This window comes from Cyprinodon tularosa, unplaced genomic scaffold, assembly GCF_016077235.1.
Source record: "Cyprinodon tularosa strain WSP-4 unplaced genomic scaffold, ASM1607723v1 ctg81, whole genome shotgun sequence".
Classification (NCBI taxonomy): Eukaryota; Metazoa; Chordata; class Actinopteri; order Cyprinodontiformes; family Cyprinodontidae; genus Cyprinodon; species Cyprinodon tularosa.
The window spans coordinates 714,236-740,768 of NW_024039574.1; the positions used below are offsets into that span (position 1 = coordinate 714,236).

General features: G+C 36.3%; 1 protein-coding gene across 1 annotated transcript; it reads right to left on the bottom strand.

Moving 5' to 3' along the window:
* On the bottom strand, positions 1-26,533 carry LOC119774348 (mycbp associated protein). Its single transcript, XM_038271809.1, has 19 exons — positions 26,391-26,533; positions 24,560-24,663; positions 24,348-24,483; positions 24,151-24,251; positions 23,885-24,059; positions 23,654-23,769; positions 23,421-23,571; positions 22,666-22,784; positions 19,911-20,035; positions 18,864-18,972; positions 17,986-18,073; positions 17,561-17,748; positions 17,277-17,423; positions 14,476-14,585; positions 14,268-14,362; positions 11,576-11,715; positions 8,305-8,430; positions 3,204-3,305; positions 1-58 (listed from the first exon to the last, which is right to left on the bottom strand). Exons 2-18 carry the CDS (start codon positions 24,632-24,634, stop codon positions 3,219-3,221), a joined length of 2,088 nt encoding a protein of 695 aa, XP_038127737.1. The 5' UTR covers positions 24,635-24,663; positions 26,391-26,533; the 3' UTR covers positions 1-58; positions 3,204-3,218.

Sequence of the window (26,533 nt, forward strand, 5' to 3'; positions counted from 1 at the left end):
CATAGAGTCGTTTTGAGTAAACACACTTTATTCACTTAACAAAAACAAACATAAAACATTTTTTGAATAATCCGTGTATCATTCGTTCTTTCTATTTTCAATTGCCAATCAAAAAACAAAAAATAAAAAATTGACTGGTTATTTTGTTATTTGTTTTTTATGGTTAAACCAAAAACGAAAAAAGGATTTGTTTTTCATATATCAATTCTAAGCTCAGATCAAGAATACGAAATGGAAAAACGGACAGCAACGCAGAATTTGTTTTTAATATTTAATCGGTACAGTTTACGTGACCCGGAAATAGCTCTTTGCGCAGCAGTTGGGGTAATGAAGTGGCTACCATGGCGACGCTAGAACCACACACTATGTTGATCGAGAAGCTGTTTGTTGTTGCTAGTTAAAAGTACAGTGCACAGAAAAGTTTCAAGAAAAAAGTTATACCTGGAAAATCCTGCAAATTTTCTCCGTTGTCATGTCCTCCTCAAGAGTCACACGCGTGGATCCTCGAAATAAAACGTAACTGTCCATGGCTGATAGGTCCGACTGCCTTATCTGGTGCAGTTTGATCGAACGTGGTGGGAGTAAGCCAATAGTTTTTTTAGCTAACGCTCCACCAAACTTCCGGGTCATGTAAACTGTACCGATTAAATATTAAAATCAAATTCTGCGTTGCTGTCCGTTTTTCCATTTCGTATTCTTGATCTGAGCTTAGAATTGATATATGAAAAACAATCCGTGTATCATTCGTTCTTTCTATTTTCAATTGTCAATCAAAAAACAAAAAATTGACTGGTTATTTTGTTTTTTATGGTTAAACCAAAAACGAAAAAAGGATTTGTTTTTCATATATCAATTCTAAGCTCAGATCAAGAATACGAAATGGAAAAACGCAGAATTTGATTTTAATATTTAATCGGTACAGTTTACGTGACCCGGAAATAGCTCTTTGCGAGGCAGTGGGGTGATGAAGTGGCTACCATGGCGACGCTAGAACGCTGTTTGTTGTTGCTAGTTAAAAGTACAGTGCACAGAAAAGTTTTAAGAAAAAAGTTATACCTGGAAAATCCTGCTGATTTTCTCCGTTGTCATGTCCTCCTCCTTAAGAGTCACACGCTTGGATCCTCGACCGTAACTGTCCATGGCTGATAGGTCCGACTGCCTTATCTGGTGCAGCTTGATCGAACGTGGTGGGGGTAAGCATAGATATCCATAATAAAGCCTTTATTATGGATATCTATGGGGGTAAGCCAATTGTTTTTTTTAGCTAAAGCTCCACCAAACTTCCGGGTCACGTAAACTGTACCGATTAAATATTAAAATCAAACTCTGCGTTGCTGTCCGTTTTTCCATTTCGTATTCTAGATCTGAGCTTAGAATTGATATATGAAAAACAAATCCTTTTTTCGTTTTTGGTTTAACCATAAAAAACAAAAAACAAAATAACCAGTCAATTTTTTATTTTTTGTTTTTTGATTGACAATTGAAAATAGAAAGAACGAATGATACACGGATTAAAAACAAATCCTTTTTTCGTTTTTGGTTTAACCATAAAAAACAAATAACAAAATAACCAGTCAAATCCGTGTATCATTCGTTCTTTCTATTTTCAATTGCCAATCAAAAAATAAAAAATTGACTGGTTATTTTGTTTTTTGTTTTTTATCGTTAAACCAAAAACGAAAAAAGGATTGGTTTTTCATATTTCAATTCTAAGCTCAGATCAAGAATACGAAATGGAAAAACGGACAGCAACGCAGAATTTGATTTTAATATTTAATCGGTACAGTTTACATGACCCGGAAGTTTGGTGGAGCGTTAGCTAAAAAAACAATTGGCTTACTCCCACCACGTTCGATCAAACTGCACCAGATAAGGCAGTCGGACCTATCAGCCATGGACAGTTACGTTTTATTTCGAGGATCCAAGCGTGTGACTCTTGAGGAGGACATGACAACGGAGAAAATTTGCAGGATTTTCCAGGTATAACTTTTTTCTTGAAACTTTTCTGTGCACTGTACTTTTAACTAGCAACAACAAACAGCTTCTCGATCAACATAGTGTGTGGTTCTAGCGTCGCCATGGTAGCTACTTCATTACCCCAACTGCTGCGCAAAGAGCTATTTCCGGGTCACGTAAACTGTACTGATTAAATATTAAAAACAAATTCTGCGTTGCTGTCCGTTTTTCCATTTCGTATTCTTGATCTGAGCTTAGAATTGATATATGAAAAACAAATCCTTTTTTCGTTTTTGGTTTAACCATAAAAAACAAATAACAAAATAACCAGTCAATTTTTTATTTTTTGTTTTTTGATTGGCAATTGAAAATAGAAAGAACGAATGATACACGGATTCAGTCAATTTTTTATTTTTTGTTTTTTGATTGGCAATTGAAAATAGAAAGAACGAATGATACACGGATTTTGAATCCGTGTATCATTCGTTCTTTCTATTTTCAATTGCCAATCAAAAAATAAAAAATTGACTGGTTATTTTGTTTTTTGTTTTTTAAGGTTAAACCAAAAACGAAAAAAGGATTGGTTTTTCATATTTCAATTCTAAGCTCAGATCAAGAATACGAAATGGAAAAACGGACAGCAACGCAGAATATGATTTTAATATTTAATCGGTACAGTTTATGTGACCCCGAAGTTTGGTGGAGCGTTAGCTAAAAAAACAATTGGCTTACCCCCACCACGTTCGATCAAACTGCACCAGATAAGGCAGTCGGACCTATCAGCCATGGACAGTTACGTTTTATTTCGAGGATCCAAGCGTGTGACTCTTAAGGAGGAGGACATGACAACGGAGAAAATTTGCAGGATTTACCAGGTATAACTTTTTTCTTGAAACTTTTCTGTGCACTGTACTTTTAACTAGCAACAACAAACAGCTTCTCGATCAACATAGTGTGTGGTTCTAGCGTCGCCATGGTAGCCACTTCATTACCCCAACTGCTGCGCAAAGAGCTATTTCCGGGTCACGTAAACTGTACCGATTAAATATTAAAATCAAATTCTGCGTTGCTGTCCGTTTTTCCATTTCGTATTCTTGATCTGAGCTTAGAATTGATATATGAAAAACAAATCCTTTTTTCGTTTTTGGTTTAACCATAAAAAACAAATAACAAAATAACCAGTCAATTTTTTTTTTTTTTTTTTTTGATTGGCAATTGAAAATAGAAAGAACGAATGATACACGGATTTTTTTGCCACCATTTTAGGCGCAACAGTTTTCACTCTGTAGATCACGGTCGTCCATTAGGTCACACAGATTATCCAGAAAGTCTTCCACCAAGGCATAAACCTGCCAGATAAACCAACATGGAAATATAATATCAATTCATACAAAACATATTCATTTTTCTTTAACCTGGCTGTAGAAATGGGGGACACTTTAGAAACATTGAAAAATTGAAACATTCCACAAGATTAAAAATCATCTTTCAAATCTACTATCTGTGTTACTGTAGAGGAGTAAGTTAAGAAAGAGATCAAAAAGCAAAAAGACAAAATAGAAAGGATTCTTGAAAAAATGCCATTTATTTCAGGATTTTTATTCAAATTCTAAAACAGATAAATAGAAATTGTAAATTTTGAGAATTTATTTTCAGCTGTTTTGATAATTTGAAATTGCAGATAGTATTGTTGATAGTATTATTGCAGTATTTCCCCTAAAATGTAAATATTAAATAAGGTTCATAATAAAAGGACGTGTTAAGGCCCGGTTGTGGCTTGCACAATAGTGAGACTTCTGACTTAAAGGAAAAGTCCGGTCATATTCAGAATTCAAACTTCTGAAAGTACTTGAAATATGAAATTATTACATAATGTTCAATAAATGATAGGTGTTTTTCATTAAGAGAAATTTCATTTGAATGTGTTTTACCGGGGACATCCTTGTTTGTAAAAGATCACTACTGCCACCTACTGGTTTGTGACGTCACGGTGCAGGATCGGCTGTTGAGCAAGTCCCAGTGCTGTATCTGATGTTTGTCACAACGCGCTAAAATCCAAGTCATCTTGAAAACATTCTTCTTCGAAATGTTTGGTACTTGTTACATGTTTTTTTCTCTAGCCAAGGTTCGATGGTAAATCCTCCCTCTTCAAGTTGGCAATCCAATGACGAATCAGTCCGTGAAGGATCATGAGTCGGAAAGGTGAAATAACTAATTTTTTTCCACTTTTACCCAATGTAATACAACATCCAACTGCCATGCACGTGGACATTGTCAGTTTAACTATAGCTGTGGTGAATTTCAATGGTGAAGTCCTCTGGAAATCTTAAATAATTGTTATTTATTGCAGATGTGTCTAGAAAATCCCATAGATTTTGCTTGTAAAGCGGGGAGAATGGCGCTAGGCTTACTGCACCGTGACGTCACTGCTGGAAGATGTCAGCAGTGAGGTGTTACTATATTGAGGCATAAATGGCCGGTCCCGGATGATTGCGACGGAAATTATTATTATTATTTTTTTTTTACTGTTTACCTCTATAGATAATGATCCATTGATCATTTATTGCTGATCGGCCTTTTCCTTTAACGCTTGTTTATAACAAAGTCCAACTCCATCCATCTATAAATTTTCTTAGACGATTCTCAATCTGTTATTTAGGTTATTTATGGTTAAAACAGGCTCACTGAGTGGGCATTCAGTGACAGATTTATCAACACGAATTTACAGAGTACTATTGAAAATAATCAAAAATACCTGAAAAATATATACATGACATTTAATTTGACTCAATCCTCACATTTTTGCTGTGGAGCTAAGAGCATCTCAGTTGGATGTGGCTCACAGTCTTGTTTATTCTGACAAGCTTGTTCAACAGCGTTTCTAAGATCCACACTGGATCACTTCCTAGCATAAGGTTATCTTTGCGACAGAATGTGTTCTATTGTTTTTTTTCTTGGAATAACTTGCTCTGACGTAAATAGCCAACAGATGGCAATGAAGAAAAATACACTTTTCCCCACTGGATTCTCAAATCTGTGCAAAATTCTTCTGGATGGATTCCAGAATATTCATCCAAAAATAAGAGACTCTAATGTTATTTATTGCAATCTTACATTTAGACCATACCTACATCCAGATATATGATACCCCTTGCTTCTTTATTTTCTCCTACAGGAATGAAGTCTTTGATGTACTATTTTTTTTTCACAGTTTTCTCCTTGTTCCTGTTAACACTCATGATAAAATGGTTGTTCTATGATCATGCAACTAAGTGTTCTACTTGTCCTCTGAACATATTGTAGCTTTCCATTCAACGCTCAGAGCACAAAGCATTCCTCAAACCTCACATCTCCTGCACTACTTTCTGACGCTCCACAATTCAGTCTTGCCAACAGTGGTGTGCCAGTCTGATTATTGTGGAAAAAGCCACCTTCACTTTATCAAATAACTTTGAAGCCTGAACCTTTTAAAAAACTTAAAGTAGCCACACCTGAAATTGGTAGACGATGTTTAACTAAAAGACAGGAAGCTGTTGGCTCATTATGGAGCCACTGGTTTTGTAGGTGAATGCCAGCTCCTCTCAGACTTGCATATTTTGGGTGATCAATAGCTTTTATGTGAAAGTGGGTAATTTAGAAAAAATAACTAAATACTGTACAAATACTAGAAGACAAACGTTGGTTTTATGCCTAGGGCACTTTGATATGTTGAAGTTAAAGGTATTGAAGTCATTGAAGCTCACCTTTCTAACTACGGTTCTTTGAAAATGGCCAAGGGTCTTAAGAGAAAAAGTGTCTATGAAGGGTATGAGAAGAAGAAAAAGGCCTCAGAAGAGAGAAACAATACCGGAGTGTTTTTGGCAGATTCTTTCACACGATGGCGTACACTGAAAGCCCAGGTCAGGCTTCCCACTGATGCCTCGGTTGCAAAATTTCTACTTGACAGGTAAAGTTTGGCATGCTTTTTGGAGAAATTAATTTCACATGACTGCTAGTAAAAGATTAACTACCTTTATATTGTAACTTTCTGGGAAAGATAAGTTTATTTATTTTGTAATTTGCATCATTAGTAGTTATACGGTGGCCAATGATCATTATAACTTACAAACATGTCCAAATTTCCACTGCAGGACACACACCTACAAGCAGGTCATGATTTTTTAAATTCTTATTTGCGGGGAAACTTTCTATATATAAATATAGGTGAGATGAGATCCCTACGTGCAACCATCTTATCATTGCGTCCCCGCCACCTACTCAAGGAGAAATGGGGTCTTACATAATCATGCACGCTTTTAATGGGCGTTCCCTCTTGAGAGCAGGTACAGGGTTGTGCGTGTGCATATTTTTTTAAAGTGAAAAGGTCTTTTCTAAATTTTTTTAAAATCCTCCACTAGGGATGCACGATATAATCGGCCCCCTATCGGTATCGGCCTGTATCGGCCTTAAAACTGAATATCGGACATCGGCCACCCCACCGATATTTAACCCGATATTTGAAGTCTAAAAAAAAAAAATAAATAAAAAATACTACCTCTTCTTCCTCAAAAACTTCTTTTTTACAGACATAAAAACTTCTAAAGACGAAGGAAAAAATATTGATACATTAAAATATCACAATATCTTCATATGCTGATATATTGCCATTTAAAAACACCATATCAATCTCTTTTACTAATGAAATATTGCTATATGTCATCGTTATGCTACGAAATTCCCCGAAAAGTCACGAAATTGTGCCATATTTTTTATATTTTGATATATTGACGCGATATCGATCTATTTTACTAACAAAATCTCACAAGAATTTGCAAAATATCACAAGAGTTTGTAACAGAACGATGAAATTTCACGGGATTTTGAAAGTAAAATAGATCGATACTGCGTTTTTAAAAATCTATTGAAAATATATTTGAGTATATTATTTTTCAAAGTGTCAGAAATGGATAACAAAACTGCTATTTTCAATGACTACTTATTTTTGTCCAGCTTTAACATTGGTATCGATATCGGTTATCGGCTACATGAGTTTTAAAATATCGGCATATCGGATGTCGGCCAAAATCCCAATATCATGCATCCCTATCCTCCACTATACCTCTAAGATAATAATATTTAATCAGGACTAATCATATAGATTTCTACAAAAGCAATGCAACAATGAGGAATTTAATGAAAAACTAGCACGTATCCTTAAAATGCTGTTAGAACAAGACTGATTATTCTACTGTTTTCAAGTGTTTCCTTTGTGTCATATAAACCCCTTAAAACATCAAACAGGTCTGAATTTACAGTTGATCCATATAATAATGGCAAGTTTTCTAAGATTAATTAGGAGGACCATATCAAAACAAACAATAATCAAAGTCTGTAGAATTTCTACCAAATACACGACAACACTGCTGTTTAGGGTCGATCATTTCTAATAAGGACAGACGTAACAGACTGAACATGGGATCATTTCTCATGTCGTCATTGCTTCGACATTTAATTTTGTTATTTCTTTTAAGAGGCTTAGTGTTACAGCAGTGATGAGGCATGTAAAATAATGCTCCGCTACTTATTTTTTAGTCTGCCACAAACTCCAAAGGTTTGTCCTGTCTCTCTCATTACAGTGCCCTTGCAGTGCGCACAGCTAGTTTGAGGATGCAGAGAGAGAGAGATGGAGGGGAGTGAGACAGTGAAGGATTCTTCTCAACTTTTGAAGAAACCTGAAGTGCAGATCAACTCCAAAAAGTACTGAGACAAATGGTTTAAAAATCACAGAAATAAGAGCAAATTCTGTATGTGCATTTACAGTACATATTAACTTTGACAGCACTTGTTGCAAGGTTTTTTTTTTCAATAATCAGGTAAACAAACTGTTTTCCATTCATCAGCTTATCCATATATCTCTTCTTTCTCTTACATCCAACCCCTGGTGTCATTGCTAAACATGTGTGAGGTATAACTGAGAACCTCAACAGGTGAGGGAGGGCGGCACCATGGGAGCTACCGGAGGAAGGTCCACCTTTTTCAGAACATTATTTCATTTTTGTATCGCTTATGTGTAATAACGAGTCTTCCACATTTTTATTTCACATATGTTCCTACCATGATAACTATAATTCTAAAAAAAATTCACCAGCATGATTTTTTGGTGCCCTACTCACAGTGCGAGGTGCATGTGTTTGGTGCGCCAGCACTCTGACTGACTGATTACCTTATAAGCTCAACAAGAACCTAGAAATCTTTTTTTATTTCTAAATTTCTCAAATATAATACTATGAAAAAGATGGTTCTAAGCTTGAGTAGAACAATTTGTAAAACAAGCGGCAAAACAATTCTTGAAAAATGTAAATAACTTGCCTTCTTATGCAGGATTGTTTTGTAGGTAAGGATTGTCTCTGAATCAACACTCTGGATTTGCATGGTTCTCTTTGAACTGATATCAGCCACAGAATCTGGGTGCTTTCCTTGCTCTTTTCTCTCCTCCTGTGGAAAATTATGCAGTTGTAGTTAAACAGTCTCAGTTTACTAAGTAAACAGTGCCTAGCTGTGCGAGCATCTGTCAAAGATGGCTTGGAATGGTACAGGTGCAAATATTTCACACTTTGACATATTGTCTGAAAACAGGTGCATCTTTTTCACACAATGTTCTGTTTCCATGGCAACCTACCTTACCTAATGACTCAACCTTCACATAAAGAGGGAAAGAAAATTAGTCAGCAGAGTATTAAGAGATAAAGTTGTGTTGCAGTTCTTGTAAATGTCAACGATGGTGGACAATAAGTAGAGACCCATTAGAGGAGAAATTATAAAGTTTATAAGTTCTATTTCTATAGGACTTTTAACAGACACTCAGTCACAAAGTTTTTTTACTGCAATCAAAAAATGCAATATAAAATGCTAAAATAGAAATGGGCAACATTGGGTCATAGGATGGGACTTCTTGTCTAAACCAAAAGGTTTTAATGATCTATTTGAGCACATCTATGTATTAAGTGTAAACAGCACAGCTTAAGAGAAAGTTCATGTCAAAGTCAATGAGCAGTAGCTTTAAAGAATGCCCACACCCACTTTTAAAGCAGGTCTATTTAAGCATAAAAGCTTTTGTCGGACTACCTAAGACTTGCTGTAGGACTTAATTATTTCACAAATGTAGGTTCATTAGCTAGTTTGCTAACAATGTAGTTTAGGACTAAGGTTGAATTGGGGTAGGGTGAAGTATGCACTGGTTATTGTCAGGGTGAGGGCATAGAAAGGGCTGAAAATGATCACTGGGAATTAATACATGGTCCTCACTACATATAGCAAGACAAGAATATGTGTGTTCTTGTATTTGATACATTGTGAAATAGGTGATACATGTGAAGTTGAACAAAATGAAACCAGGTAAAAATATAACTTTTCAACTTGAGGAGTTCTGAATAGAGCGTATTGACAGACAAAATCTTTTTTTATCTTAAATGCCAAATGTTTATATATTTTTTATGACAATTTTTAAATAGTTACTGCTCTAAGTGGGTTGCTCTGTAAGCTAAATGCATGTTTTATAGTCTCTATATACCAGTTAACGATTAATCGATTACTAAATTAGTTGACGAGTACTTAAATCAAACAAGCAGATCTCAGAAGTTTATTAGAGGATGTGAACACAGATCATCATGGAGATCAATGAACAAATGAACAAGACATTGTGATGTTTAAACCAGGCTTAGGTTATAAAAAATACCCACAATTAAAAAAAATGTATAGGTAACTGTTCAGTCCATCCTGTGAAAGCGGTATTAGTGTTGTACTGCTGCAAATGAACCAAGATAAGTGATATTTAATCACAGAATAACCAAGAGGTCTACAGTAACTGTGGATGAGGTGCAGAGAGCCAGATCTCAGGTATGAAAAGGGGTAACTATGAGTTTTCTAATACACTCATATGGCCTTTGAGGAAGAGTGGTAAGAAGAAAACCGCACAGACACACCGATTTTAAAATGAAGCACTCATTGAATGGATTACCTAATGTGTGCAAAAAGGTGCCCAGGTCAGATGTAACCAAAATAGAAATCTTTGAAATTCTCTCAAAATTGTGTAGATGTTTTTCTTCACCAGGGAAATAAGATATTGTCCTATTAGAAGATGGGTGGTGCTGCAAATAAAGGGCTGTTTTAAAAGAAACACTATTATTGGCTGCTGAAGACAAGCAGCAATATATTGATGCTTTCAATCAAAGCTCTCTGCATGTGATACTGACGGGATGAGGGTAACCCTCTTGCCATATATCGACGCACAGGGTAAATGACAGCTTGGGACATTGACACCTACATGAACTGAAACAATATTGTTTTTCAGATTTCAGCCTACAAAGTTGTGTTGGTAGCTTTATGAGTGCATGGTAACATGTATACCAAAGTTTCTTTAGGTTTAGGGGATGGGGTTAGAGTAGGGATGGGTTAGTTTTAGCATTATATTTTGCAATTTAAAGAAACTTTGGCAAGTTCCTGCCACAGCCTGCCATGAAATGACAAGATGGGTAACCTTGTCGCTTCAAATGCTGACGCCACATGGGCTTGACCAAGCATCAATATTTTATGAGTTGGGAGTGGGAATGTGCTGAATTGCAGACTTGCATGTAAAAGTAGCCTGGCCAAAATCGAGACCTTAATTTAATAAAATTTTTTAAACAGACATTTAAATCAGTCACTCAACAATATTTCTATAGCGCATTTAAAAACCGAAGGGGGTAATCAAAGTGATGTACATGAAAACAAGAACAAAAACATAAAAACAACCGCAGGGGACTGATACTGAGGTACGGTATTAACATAAGGGTTAATATTCCTTTAATGTGCAAAGCATGCAGAGACCTCCCCTAAAAAGACTATCAGTCGGAGCTAGTATAAAATATGGTCTACAAAGTATTGACTAAGGGGGATAAATCTGCATCTGTATATGGCAGTTTTCTGAATTTTAATTGGAAAATAACAGTTAAAAACTGAGCATCTTGTCCTTCGGTTCAGAAATATACTCTACATGGTACTGAAACAACACATACAATCTAAATAGAATATATCAAAGTTCATGGCTGTACAGTAATTTGGAAAATGGTTCTAAGTAATCACTTCTTATGCTGCTTAAGTTTTTCTATGAAAGACCGAACAGCCATGGTGTTGCTAAGCTACTGCTATAAGCTTGGAAAAGAACTAAACTTAACAAAAGGTACATAAGACAAAAATATACAGACTAGTAAAGTAGATAATGAGCATCGCTTCATGCATTCTGTACATTCTAACACAGAAAAACTGTTCAAAGGAGATTAATATGGCAGATGAGTGAATTTCTGAGAATGAGTGCATAATTATGTGGGGGCAGCAGACAGTAGTAACAAAAGTTGATAACTTGACAGCCTGCTTATTGTGAGGAGATTAAATCATTTTTGGACCAGTTGGATAGTGACAATTCTTTTTAGTGTTTTTTGTCCTTCATAATGTTTTATTCATGCTTTGAAACCAAAGTGCTTCTGACTCTGCAGCTAAACAACTTCAAATTATTAATTTCTCAGTTTATGGCAGGTGGTGAGCTTTTACAGACACACAAAGATTGCCCTATTTTCGGTGCCCTACTAACATCAAGCACACCTACCTCCAATAACCTGCCAGCTGTTGGTGACCAGCCCTTTGATTTGCGGGTGTCTTTGGACTTTGAGCCACTCTTGTCCTCTTTGGCAGTGGGTTCCAGCTTGTCGTGAATCTTGTCGTCTGTGGGTGACTGAGTAGCCATGTCTAAGAAGTAATATAGAAAACAAGAGATCTAAACAGTGAAATATTTCCTTTTATGTAGAATTCAAAACAAAAGGTACAGAGAAAATCATGAATTAAATAGGACATTTGAAAAAGGATAGTTTTCTTTATTGATATCTTTGTCCACTTTTAATACCATCATCCACTGACCACATACAGAAGGAATGAGATTTACTAAAATCTGGCACAATGGAGCCCTGTCTGTATTTTTCAAGGCTAATGATTTGATTCTACTTTATATGTCTTCAGATAGATATTAAATACAATGTGTAAAAATTCACACAAATAAGATTAGATTAAAACTTCTCCATGTACAATTAGGAATATAATTATAACCAATTTCCCCAGATGTTTTTCTCCATTCTAGTAAGGTATCATAGGCAAACAGGCAAAAGTGCTAAATGTTGTGTAAAATTGGTTATTATATATATATATATATATATATATATATATATATATATATATATATATATATATATATATATATATATATATATATATATATATATATATATATATATATATATATATAAAGAAAATTTATGTCAGAACTATAAATATACAGTCATATGGTTATATTACTTTTTTGTGTATTTATTACTGTTTTCAAGGCTGCAATGAAAAAAATGAAATTGTCTAAAGCTGTTTTAAACAAAATTTCTTTTTGTATACACTCGTGTATACAAAAGGACGAAATAAATCTGTCTAAGTCTAATAGGGCTGCTCCATAACAGCAAACCATATGTTCATGATTCCTGTTGAGTACAGTGAAGACAGATATCAATATCTTTACTTACTTCTAGGTTGTTAAAACATACATTAACTACAGTAATATCCTATGATGTACTATATAGCATCCAAGCAGTCCATTACTATTGTGATATTGAAGACCCTGAAATTGGAAAAGCTGTTATATTTTAAAATATGCTACTGCTCTATTAGACAGCACCGAAGCCACGTCTAAGATTGTTTATTGTCCGCTTCAGCTGGAGCTTTTGAGCATCCATCTCCAAGCTGCAGTTAAAATACGTCATATACACTCTGCTTTGTTTTTAAAAAATATAAATATAAAAAATATAACCACAGATGTTTGGGGGACAATAATTTGCCTACATGTTATGAATGCTGGCGTACCATAAAGAATAAATTATGAACAGTTTAGTTTGTGCCTTCAACTCGTTGCCCAAAGGAAGACGTTACTTGGATATAACAATAACAGCTCCAAATGACACAAAACTAATATGTGTGAGTAGAACATAATGTAATAGCGTAAAATCAAGGGCCAAATGTAAATAAACCGGTGTTCCCCTTTAAGGGGCTCACATTATACCGCACTGATAAAAACAGCAAATTCAGCAGTAAGACTAGAGGAAGGGGTCAGCTTCTGCTCTCCAGACATAGAGTTTCTGACTGTTAACTGCAGACTGTTCTATCTGCCCAGAGAGTTCACTGTGGTTAGCATCACTGCTGTATATGTCCCCCCAAGCACTAATACAACAGAGGCCATGAAGATTCTATCCAAGGCTCTGAGCTGATCTCTGAGTTTCAATCTGCACACACAGAGCGTTTTCATCAATGCTGGGGATTTTTAACCAGGTGAACTTGAAGACTGTTCTTCCTCAATTTTACCAACATGTTGACTTTGGGGGCAGAAAAACTCTGGATTTAGCCTACTCTAACTTTAAAGATGCATTCAGAGCTGCTCCCCATCCCTACCTCGAGTCATCAGTTTAACTATCTGTCATGCTACTTCCTGCACACAGGTTCCAGCTAATCAGGGCAAAACCAACAGTGAAGGAGGTCAGAGTGTGGACTGAGGGGGCCATGGAGAACTCCAGGACTGTTTTGAATGCTGTGACTGGAACATGTTCAAAGCTGTGGCTATTAAACTATTAATTTGTACTTGCTTTTGTTAAATTTGCTTTTTATGAGTTTGAACACATACAGTATTTGTAAATGACACACAGTCTCATAGGACTAATCTCTATAAAGGATTCATAAATTCATAAAAACATTTGAAAGCTATCCAGCTTTAATTGTATGAAATATAAGAAATGCGATCCTGCTTGGCTGCTGGAAACATCTGCTAATTTGCCATAACCATTCACACCTCTCCAGACAGACAAAGGAATGGATTATATCCAAAGGACCAAAGCTGATTTCTGAAGGTGTGTTTTTGGCATTGCTCATCCTGTTATACTCATGGAGTTGATGAAGGTTTTAGTTTGTTTTTCTGATAGGTTTTCAGCTGTTTCAGCTGTTCATTCTGTTTGACCTCAGTTATTTTATTTTCCAACCAATATTTCTAAAAATATTATGTTTTCTACTTTTATCTTCAATAGTACATTATACATCTAAAGTAAATTACATCATTTAAGAAACACCTGCATCAATATCAGATTACAGTTTTCACTTATTACATGACTATGGGGTAATTACAACAAAAACAAATAATACTGTTTTGTAATACTTAATGTATTTTCCATAGAGTTTAGTCTCAAAATATTCTAAAATTAAGATTTCATGCTTCCTACCATCCCAAGTTTCTTTCTCTGGAAGGCCCATCCCATCTTTCAGCCTCATGGCTTCATCAGCCATTGAGTCCAGAAGTTTCGTCCACAGTGGCCGCCTGCAGAGGGCACCAAACACCACCACAATGAGGAGTAAAACACACGGCTGAGATAATAATATAGAAAGATTTAAAATGCAAGTTTATAAACTCCAAAACAGTAAATACTTTACACTGTAATGGCAGTTGTGAGAAGATGGTGGTTTACATCAAGTGGTTCAGAAAGTTGCGGATGCAAAGAGTCTTCTTTGATAGGCTCTCCATCAGGCAGAGACAACACAGCCTTGAAAATTGCAACAAGACAGAAGGATAAACCAGAATATTATGAAAAAAAAAGATTATGTAAGATATAAACCTAACGGTAAATGTTTTAAATCAATTCACTTTCATTCCAAATATCTATAAAAAGTAACTTTCAGAGAAATGTGTGATATGTCCTAATTATATGGTAAAGCAGAAAAGAAGTAACTGATTGAGCTGAATGTTTGGTTGCATTTTATAGGGCTTTTAAAGCCTCAAGGTGAATGTGATGTTTTTACTCACGTGGAGAAAATTCAGTTCAAGGCCATTTTCCCTCTTAATCAATGGTAAATAATGAGTTGCCCCAGAATTATAACAAAGTTGAATGATGAAGTGCTAAAATGACTAGGAGCTGTAACAAAGGCTTGCTTTGGGGAGAACAGATGTTATTGGCAAACCACTCACAGGCCTACAGCAAGTGAAGCACACAATGAATGGATCCATTACTTGGCCATCTCTCACTGACTCACGTGCTGTGACTAAAATCGATCCTCTCAAAGAAAAAACATATGACACGTAAAAGCTATACTAAAATGGTTTAGAAAATGACCAATGTGCTCCAAATAACATGTGACATGATAACCAGGATTAGAGAGAATAAGCAGCTCCGTCATCACAACATTAAAACTACCACAAAAAAGGAGACACACTGGCAACCTTTAATCATGCCTGTGGTTTGGTATAATACAGCATTCATAGGTTGTGATGATAACCTGTGACATGTATTCTGTGGTATTTAAGCTCAACCACAAGACTATATTTTATCCCTTTTCAGTTCATTCTGTCAATCTTCAGAGTAATCAAAACCAAATTTGTTGTCTATTGTTAACAACAGCTGTGATCTGTAATTGGATCTTGAAAAACTGGTTAAAAAAACAAAACAAAACAAAAATCAGTGTTTTAACCATCTGGCCAGTACTATGAAACTACTAAGGAAGGAAATTAATTGGGGCATTCAGAAATGTCCCAGAAACAACCAAGGCGTAAACCTGCAAAGATCAGGAGGCTTAGTCACTGTGCACAGTGTAGTTGGTTTAACTCTGGCTTAGACAAAGAGCGACTTCTTCAAGTTTAACTGAATCTGGCAACTGCCCATATGAACAAACCAAATGACAAAGACAGAGGACAACAAGACCAGACTGTTGACCTTAAAAAGACATAATGTAACTGTTTGCTGAAAAACATTGTATAATGAGCAGACTGACACCTCAGTAGTTCAGAGCCAATGCATCTATAAGTTTGTAGTCTATTTTCCATAATTTACTGTTTGGCAGATGTGAAGTCAAGCGTGTACAAGTTAAACGTGTCCGACCTAGCGAACAATAAAAGCATTGCATTTAAATGTGATTTTGTGGATAATCAAAAGCGACCAACATCCAGTTCAACTCAGAAACCACCAGAAACTCCATGTACAGGTAAAAAAGTTTAATAAATAACCTTGTTAAATATGAGCGCAAGCTACAAGAACGAGCAGAAAAGAGCTACAGTTCTGGGTTTAGGCCACAGGTGGAACAATCATTAGAAAAGACTGTATTACGTGTAAGGTTTGAGGAGGTCTGAGTCTTAAAAATTTCAGAGCACAGTACCATCTGTCATGCATGGAGTTGAAAACATCATGCTGAGGTAGTACTGTTTTTATTCAGTAGGGTGGATCAAAAGGAGTATGAAGTAAATACATTTTCTCTAACTGTACATAACATCAACAGTAAAAGTGATCAGGCTTAGAGGCACTACGATGCCAAATCTATCCTAACTGTTTTTGGAAAAGGTAAAGCACACTGACATCCATTGTCTGAGAAGATCTAGACCACCAACACTACTGAAAATGTACATGGTAAGTTTAAAAGAAAAGTCAGCATCAGCAAGATAGCCACTTTAAAATTGAGTCAAATAAAAAACACAACTGTAACAATATGAGGTCAGCAGCTTATTTACGACAACTAAATGTGTTTTTCTGCAACTTTTTAACAGACATCTAATAGGATGTAAGGTTGTTTGTAGGCCTTTAACATTTCAAATAATGGAAAAATATTACAATGTATTACATTTTTTCCACCGAATCCATGTTTTACAAATTTACTAACTTTTTTTTAACATTAAAAGCATTGAATTTGTCTGACCTTTATGCCCATGATGAGTGAATGTAGATTTATCATAGAGACTGTAAGCTGTCTAAAACTTCACAAAGTGTGACTCACAGCATGTTAAGTCTTTCTGGGTATTGAAATGTGCTTGATACAAACAAATTATTTGTTATATATTTATATTTCGTTTTGTTTGATACAAACAAATTAGATTTATCCTATTTTAATAGCAGGAGATCTGGGGCATTTTCACACTTTCCACCCTTTATGGATAATTTAAAACTACTTTTGTTGAAGTAAAATACATGTAATAATAGTCTGAAACAACAACCTGGGCACATATTTGAGACAGTATAGCTATATACAGTAATATTTTCTTCATTTTTGTAACTAATCAGTTGTATCAATCATGGACATGTTAGAAGATAATACAATTCAAAATAAGAGTTAGTCATGAAACAATGTTGTTCTGAATTTTGTAAAAGATCTTTTTGAAACTGCAAAGTTGTTATTTGTAAGTTACTGTCATTTTAGATTAGTAATAAGAAATTAAACATGATAATACAGATGTATACAATTAGGTAAATGACCTTGGGGTTTTTGTTGTTGAACAGCTGTTGTTCAGTGATGTAAAGCTCTGCAGGTGAGCTGGGCCTTTTAGGGGTTTGGACTCCCTCGACTATATCTTGTACAATCGATCGGAGCTGTTTTTCCACAACAGCATTTTCCAGCTTCTTCTGTTTAACACACAGAGACACACAAAAATGATCACACCAACCAAAGCAAGCTTTTCTATGAATGGAATTTGCTTTGTTTCATTTTGGACAGTGTGCTGGTTAAGCTATAGTCTATAAAGCATCCCAGCACTGTATACCTCTATAAAGCATCTCAGATCTGCAGTTTCTTCCACGTGGATGGCCGTTCCACTCAACCGAACCTGAATTGAGGCTCCTTGCAACAACAACGGATGGGTGTTGAGTTGCCAAAGTTCAGTCCAGTAACCTGGCTCCTCTGACTTAAATATAAACTCAACCCTCTGGGTTTCACTGGGAAGGATCACACCTGAGTTGTATTGGGAAAAAAAGCAAAAGGCTGAATGCTGGGGGAGCGATAAGCAGGGTTGACACATAGACAAATACGTGACGCATAAACAGCAGAAGAGTGTGTTTTATCAGGTTTGGGAATCTGTACCAGAGGAGGGGTTGAAGTAAAAGGGGACATTGTTGTTTTGTGAAAGCAGGTGAGAAAAGCTTGATGGACGCTTTGGAAGCTTTTGCCAGCTGTAAAAAATGACTGTACTTCCTTCATTTTGCAGCTCCAGGTTGGTTGAGACAACTTGTCCAGTCTGGCTTTCAAAAACCACACAGGTGCTGATTCCGACTTCTCCCTAACCAATCAGGTATAAGAAAACCAAAGACATAAGTAGTTCATCACAATAAAGCACTTAATGAATGTAACTGTGTGTGTTTGTTGAATTTGACACAATAATTCAACTCCAAAACATTTCCAAATAAAAAAATGATGAGGCTCACATGATATTAGGACAGATGATCATGTTTTGATTCATTTTATTTTTGTCTCTTATTTTATGTTTCTATTGTAATGCTTTGCAGGACACTTTGCAAACAAGTACACAGTAATAACAACTCACATAGCAACATCACAATTATAATAATAGGTACAGTGTGAAGTGCAATTTTCTGTTTTGTTCCTTATTATGGCCGGATGCAGGGTACAGGAAACATCCATGTCCCCTTAACCTAATCAAGCCGTACCAACTATGAACAAGTACAAGGAGAAGGCTCCGCTTAACCTGAACGGTTGCTTATCGAAGTTTTCTTTCATGTTGTTTAAACAAGCATGACCTAGGAGAGCATGCCTTACATGTGGATGTCTTTTTTTTTTTTATACTGTGGCTGGTGAGGCACTTTAGAATGTATTATTATATCCATTAGTCAAGTTAAAAGTGTTTTTCCCTTTGCTGTAGAGTTTATTCTACCTTTTTAATTTTGGTTCTTTTTCTGTTATTTATTATGGTGTTTACCTTTATGCTTTCATCTTACTACATGCTTTGCAACTGACACACTAGAATTTCCACTGTGGGACAGTAGAGATGCAACACAAACTCGAATAGAATAGAATAAGATAGAATTCACTTTCATAAAAATTCTCAGTACCTCGTGGAATGTTTGATTTCCAGTCCATCTTGCAAGCTGATCACGAATCCTCAAGGCGGGACCAGGCAAAGCCTTAAAGGGAACATCATCTGTTTCTGCTAGTGTTTCCCTGTTAACAATGGAGCAGCAACATCAGAACATATCAGCACCTTTTCATTGGACATTTTTATCAGTTGAGCAGAGATGCTTCAGTTTTGGGCATACCATATAAAGTGTGCCACTGACAAAAACAATCCTCAATTGTTTTTATATAAACAAACAATCATATATTTTTCTCAAGGCTCAGTCAGCTGCAGCGGCTGCTGGAGGTTTGTTCATCTAAAAAGGAGGTGCAAAGTTTTACTGTCGCCACATTCTAATTCAGAGAAATTATTACTGCAAAGCACAGAGCTGGCTTTCCGTAAATGGCTTCCTTTTTACCAACTCATATTATACACTGGATTTAACTGCATGAAACCTTACCTAGAATGGGAATGCTATCCATGTAACTGAAATTTTGTGGAGTACACTGACTTGATATTTTCCTTATAACAATTTCCCTGGATCACCCTGTAAATTAGGTTATATGTGTTAAAAATAATTAAATTGAGCAAACTGGATTAACCAGTTAAAGGAAAAGATTATCATAGTTTATCCATTCAAGTCAACCAATGCTGAGATTTAGACACTATGCAGCTGTGAATCTGACTTTTTCTTAGAAGCTTCATCATTTCTATCTTAATCATGAGATATGACTCAAAGCCATGAAGCTGATAGCAAATTGAAAACATTTAGGTTACAAATAACAGTTTATAAGTTTAATTGTATACTATTTGTATACTATACATGTTCAAATTTAACAATAAAAGAAGAGGTTGCATGTGAGAGGTTAACTTTGCTCTGCCTTCCTAAACTGGGTTCAAATCACGTTTGCATCAGAAAAGGCAATAAAACTTTGCCAGGTCAGTGAGCAAGACTTCCTTTAGAGATCCTTGGATATTGGAACAGCAAAAAGGACATAGAAAACAGCATTTTAAATGAGAATAACAGAGAAGTTTTTAATCTTACAATTGTTCCTTAGTCATCTCATTTTCTTTCTTCTTCTCTTCCTCCTTCTGCAGTAGTAGACTTTGAGGCTCTGACAAAGAGCTTAAAGGGATTCTGGTACCAATCACCTCTAGTTCGCTGAAATCCTGCCAACATCATCACACAAAGTTGCCATTTTAAGTTCAGAATCAAAGACTAACAAGGATCATGTTCAGCCATAGCATTATGTGCACTCATATAAAAATGTGTGTCTCTGATAAGTTGCACCATTTCTAAAGAAAATCAGGGAAATGCCTCGTATTAGAATATCACTAATACATTTTATGTTCTGTACAATGTGGTATAATTTGTGCCTACCTTCCACTGTTGGCTTTGTATCCTTAAATATAATATATAATTGTATCTAAGGGCTCTGGGTACTGGGTATACAGGTATGGAACAATAAATTACAATATTATGAAAAGTCCATTTACTTCAGTAATTTAGTGGGTGAAACTCTTCTAGTACAAACATAAACATATTTATATTTAGATTTAATTCTGTCTACTTTGGTTGTCATCGCCGATAGTTGAGGAAAACCCAAATTTGTTTTCTTTGATCATTTGAAAATTAAAGAAAACTAAGGAAAATATTTACAAATTTTGTAATGTGTTCAGCACACATGACTGGGGATGGCTGTTGTTCAATAGATAATCACTGAAAATATACAGAACTTTACCTTAGAGGTAAATAGCATATGCTGTAGAGCTGAAAAAATATCAAATCCCAACCTAGATGGCAATTTAATTATGCATAAAAAAAAAATCAATGAATGTTTAGGTAGCCAAAAAGATAAAAGATCCCTAAACCCACCTTTAGTAGGACTGCTTAGAACATAGTAAATTCGGCCAGTTTGCTTACATTTCATTCCAATCTTCACTCCCTCCTTTACTAGCCCCAACATCTCAGTTATTTTGTTCCTACTTGAAAGTATCCTTTGACAACAGCCGCTACCATCCCTTTCTGACTAACCAAGTATGTAACAAAGCTAGGCAGCGATGGACAGGACAATCTGTCTCTGTGTGTCAGGAGGCACTGAGCTTCCCACATATTTAATATCACATCAGCCTCCTGTGTAACAGAACACACCACACCCCCTTTTTGCCTCATTTGATTGGCGCAGCTGTGTGTGCGAGTGTGTGAACGAAAAGCAAGAATAGAAGGAGAAGAGATGCCATCTGAGATTGTAATAAATGAAGTTAATTTGAATAAACATCACAATCATCAACGTGTGCTACCCAGGGTGTTAATAGGATTAAGTGGGAACTGTTTGTGCAAAGAAGAAAATTTGTTATTACCTATTTACCCCAGAACTGGACGGCACTACTGATGGAGTCATTGTAATGCAAGTAGAGTATAGAGTCCCAATCTGTTCCTTTTTTCGGGGCTCAGCTGCCCCACAGACTTTGTTCTCACTCTAGATTTCATAACTGTACTCGCTCTAAAATGGCTCGAGTATGAAGCCTAAGAACTGTTTATATGCATCATTATTAATTTCATCAAGCCTAATGAACTAAATGTACTTTTAACAGAAAAGAACGTGCAATAACTCCATAACATCAAACAGTAATTGCAGGAATTTGTTAACAGTTTTTTTTTTTATTCAGGGGAGTGGGAGTGTGCTCATTCACCATCAGCCTACAAGGTTATGTGGACTTAAGTGGATGTGCGAGGACGATCTGCCTTGTTCGTGTTTAGCAGCTTGTTTTCTTTGCAGAAAACCTGGCAAAGTTTGCACAGAATAATCAAAACCTGTTTGAGAGGAAATTGATTTATGGCAGGCTGTGGGGGCGTCAGCACTTAAAAGAGCCAAATCATCCATCATTACAGCCTTTCTGTAATAATAAAACAGATACTCAATATCTATGTTGATAAATTAGAATTATCATATTTTATTTAAGTTAATAAAATATGTAAAATAGCTCGTACTACTTTTTTAAATCCAGCAGTAGGTATTAACACCTTCCTTTTAAATCCACTCAAGTTAATGCTAAAAAACATGTTGCTTGTCAGTTATAGTACTGCAATAAACAGCTGATTACACAATTTTACTTGCTAAATACTAGAATGGATTTTTTTTTTTTTTTTACTTCTGTCAATATAAGAAACCTACAAACATATTTTTTTCGCATTTGTTTGAATTGCTCTGTGTGTAACCTGGGTAAAAGATTTGAACATTTCCTTCCAAAAGTTTCACACAATATTTTGGTGAATGTAAATGTTTGGCAGTTGTTCAGCCAAAGCCCAGTCCTCAGTGTGCCTAAAGAGCTGTGCCGTTGCCTTGAAGACTTATAAGCAGAAAGAGAAATCAATGCAATAAACTGAAAAAAAAATGGAAAGAAAACTAGTTGAAAATTCCTAGACAACAATATGAAATAGTAATACAGCACTCCAGGGGGAGATATTAGTCAAATTATAGATTTTAAAAGTGATGTTTAGCATATTTTACTTTTTAGGTTCAGATTTCAGCTTCAGCTCTCTTCCATATATTATATATAATAGTATGGAAACTGCTAAGTTTCTAAACTGGAAAGTTTCCCAACTTTTAATTTGGTTTCAATCAATTCAGTAACAGCTAAAAAAATGCTAATTTTCATTTTGTCCTATAACATAAACAAATCAAAACATGATTTACATTGTCTAAAGAATTTGTATATTATAAGAATAAAAAAATGCTTAAATTTGTGGGTGGTTTTTGGTTACATTTTTGACATTAAATTATTAAAGAAAGTCCTACTGGTTTCCTGATGTCCATGTCCTTCAGAATGTCTCGAAGCTCATGGGACTTTTCTTCCAAGTAGGCACTCTGAGCCCAAGATCGAGAAGCTGGGCGCTCAGTCTCACTAGAAAGGATTCCTATGAGATAAACAAAAAAACTTAAAAATCCCACTAAAAGAAAACCATAAGTCCAACAGATGGAGATGCTTGTGTAAGAGCTTACATTGTTAATGTAGACCTACTATGGAGAAATCACTTATTGCATTTTCATTTCAGTCTACTGCTTCTAGAAATAGTCGAGGAAAAGTTCAGATTTTCCAACTTGAGCAGGACCCCTTAATGCCTATTCATGTGTGCCCACCGTAGACTTTGCATTTAAACTGACTGTCCCTGAAGCTCAAAACACATTGGGTGTGAGCACGCAGTATTACGGTAATAACAAATCTGCAGATGATGGAAGCTCTACTGCTCTACAATAGCTGTACCAATCTGTCAATCTATCTCCCACTCCATTCTCCCCTCACTCATGAACAGGACCCAAAGATCTTAAAGTGCATGCTGTAGTGGTTGGCAGGAGGGAGCAGGTGGAACCACAGCTAGAGCCCCTCCATGCCTGGGCTGTGTCAAGAAATCTTGTCCATAAAGATTATGAAGAGGGCCTGTGATAAACCTATCATAACTTGTTTAATGTGAAGCATCATAGGTATTATATGTACCTCAATTTAACCATTAAACATTTCTTTAACAAGGGAAAAGCGGTGTTATAATGTTTACCCATTTCCATTTGAATGCTATTTGGATGTCCAACATATGTGATGGGTTTCTTTTGGCCTCTTTCAGTCTGAGTCAGCGTGTCTCTAATACCACTCAGTTCATCACTGTAATGCTGTGGGAGACTCCAAAACTCACTGCCCTGGTGGTAACCCTACAGAAGAGATGAAAAACAAAAGAAGAGGTTGGAGGAAGGAAAATCCAGGGGACTAGAAAAAAAAACAAATGTGTCATACATATCCAGAGTGGGTGAATTGCATGACTCGGTTTAGATGTTCCTTTTGCTCCTGAGTTTCTCTGAAGTGTTTGGCTTGATTCATCAGCAGGGTTTCCACTGGCCTGTTGAGGGAGTCTTAATGTGGAGCAAATACATTACACAGATTTAATTCTCTTCTTCTTTTGTGTGAAGAATCTTGTTAATCTCTTAAAAAGTAGAAGTATTGTGATGAAAAATTCTCAAGGCTTACGAGATAACTCTTCCTGCTTCCGTCTGGTATAGGTCATGTGTTCATCCCATCGCTGCAGGGCATTACTCTGGGTGCTTCTCTGGTCTAAAACCCTCCCTCTTCCTATTGTGTCTCTGGAAGGCCTCGGTGCCTCAGATGTAGGATCCCACAAAGTCTTTGGGATTTTCTTTAACAACTTGTTTTGAAGGCAAGAAAGAAATAAACATAGTGAATCATTGAAGTGTTTCAGGTCAACAACAGCCACATTTTACAGCATCATATATTACATCTGTCTCCCCTTTTCTTTCCAAATAACTTCGAAAATCATCCAAGCTGCCAAGGATGCTGTGTGGAAGAATCATCCCATGCTCATCAAATCGCAGGTAAGCTGCAGAGCAACAGGGACAGAGAACAAAGGAAAACTTTTTACCTACAGATGGATTTAAACATCACTGGCACTTGTCTGGATTCATGTAAAAATAACCTGTAAAGTCCGTCTGCTTAGAGTCTTTCACCAGGGGAGCCACTTCTGAATCATTTGCATTTCTACAAATCCGTGAGTTTTGATTAGCTCTGAGCTCCAGGGTTTGCAGACCTTTAGGAGGCTTTGGTTTGTTTCTCTGCAATTAGACAACAATTTAGTTCATGCAGATATAAAGCAGTTTAATAGCATGCCAATATGCTGCTGAAATTCACCTTTTCATTGTATTGAGAGCCAGCAGCCTGGACATCGCCAGGTGTATGCACTGTTTCTTGCTCAGATTTGGGCATTTCTTTCAGCACTTTTGTCGTCCTCGGTTCTAGAATAAATCAATATGAAGCACAAATTGACTTCCAAAATAAAAATATCTTCTGCTTCTTTCCTGGGATTCTTATTCATATATTTCTCATACAGCACCTTGAAAAATATCAATACCCCTTGAACATTTTTTTTAAAGCTTTAACTAAACTTTAACTAAAAACTGCAATATGGGTTTTTTATGTGGTAGACAATAAAGCGTAGCTATGTTGAAATGTATCTTAGTTTACTCTGACTAGCTGTTCCATAATGGCTTTATTCTACCTAGGGAATCAAAAGTATATTTGTTATAAAACCATACTCAAAGATCACGCCTCATTGCTTGCTTTCATATCCAAAAATAGAAAGAGAAACTGCAAACCTACCAACATATGCCCACTTGCCTAAAAGTCAAGCAAGAGGAAGCAGTATGAGCAATATAAGCTGTGGGAGTAGAACTATGCACAGGATAGAGGAGAGCACTAAGGAATTAAGCATATGTTCACACCGCTTTGAGCAGCAGAAGCAATTGGTTCACATGCAAAGTCTATGGTTGATGTGCGTTAACGTGCATCAAAAGCTCCTACAGGGCAGCAGGAGCAGTGCATCTTCACGCATATGAGCAGCTGTAGCAACGCCTCATGGGCTTATGAGCATCTGAGGCGCGTAACGAGCTTCACAAGCAGAAGCTGCTGGAGTCGGAGAAGTTGAACTTTTGGTGCTCGAAGCACCACATCAACTAAACGGAGAAACTGATCTGGGAGCTGGCAGGAAGAAAGACACAGGACTGCTGATGAGAAGAAATATGATCATTCCTCAGAAACAGTTTATTAAGCTCTAAATTAACATAAAATCTCAAACCTGCCTGCAAAATATCTTCGTTTTTATTGAACTTTGTACCATATGCCCAAAAAACACTAACATGTGCCTCCAGCCGCCATGGAGAATAGAGACTGGTTCTGAGGCAACTGTTGCTGGGGACAGTGTACTGTCGGTATGTGGGGTTCTGTGCAGCTGCAACAGCGAAATAACATTTTAAGGCAGGATCATAATCTTGATGAGCTGACGGCACATACAATGTTTTGAGGTGGACTTTCTCGTGCAATATATTAAAACAACTTTTTCCAGCTTATCACAGCAAATATAGCAAACATCGGACGCATCTGTAAACACTCTAGAGGCGTCTCTGACTTTTATGTGTACAAGCATCAAGAATGAAGCAGCAGATGCTTTGTTGCGACTCAAAGCACATGCGGTGTGAACATAGCATTAGTTGTTGCCAGAGGTATCACCATTTTTCACTTATATTTGTATTATATGATAACTCAATTTAATCTCTGCTGCTTTTAAATACACATTTCAGTCCTAGTTTGTTATTTATTTATCAAAACCTTGTTTAAACATGATGAACTGAGGAAAACAATTTAAGGGGTATAAATGCTTATAAAGAGCAGTGTCTACAAGGTAACCATTTTCACTGCAAAGCATCAGTGTTTTAACGGCAATCAGAACTATTACCAGAGCTGTTCTGCATGTTTTGCATTTACCTTGTGCAGGCTAGCTTTCTATCAGAAAATGACCAATTTACTGAGGACCAGGGAAAGATGCATTGTTTTGCGTTGACAGACTTGTTTCTAGCACATCGTATTTGTTTCATTTTGTTTCCTGATATCACACCGTTAGGCTAACTTAATTGACGCAATAAAGAGCATGTCTGAAACTACTGCAGTGAAAAGGATTCAGACTCACGCTTCGATTTCCCAGTAGCTCCACGGACCTTTCCTCCGTGGAGCCAACATGAAGACAGCGACACCGGAGCTTAAACAGACCAGAACCGATACAGAAAAACGTTTAGCTGGGACACAATTGAAGCACGGCGGCGGTTAGCTTTG

What these genes read in the sequence shown, in the direction of transcription:
- LOC119774348 (XM_038271809.1), bottom strand. Translation starts at nt 24,634, where the DNA reads ATGCCCAAATCTGAGCAAGAAACAGTGCATACACCTGGCGATGTCCAG. An exon ending in TCAACAACAAAAACCCCAAG is followed by an intron (nt 14,586 to 17,276) that starts GTCATTTACCTA and finishes GCAATTTTCAAG; the next exon opens with GCTGTGTTGTCTCTGCCTGA. An exon ending in AGAGAAAGAAACTTGGGATG is followed by an intron (nt 11,716 to 14,267) that starts GTAGGAAGCATG and finishes ATTACTTCTTAG; the next exon opens with ACATGGCTACTCAGTCACCC.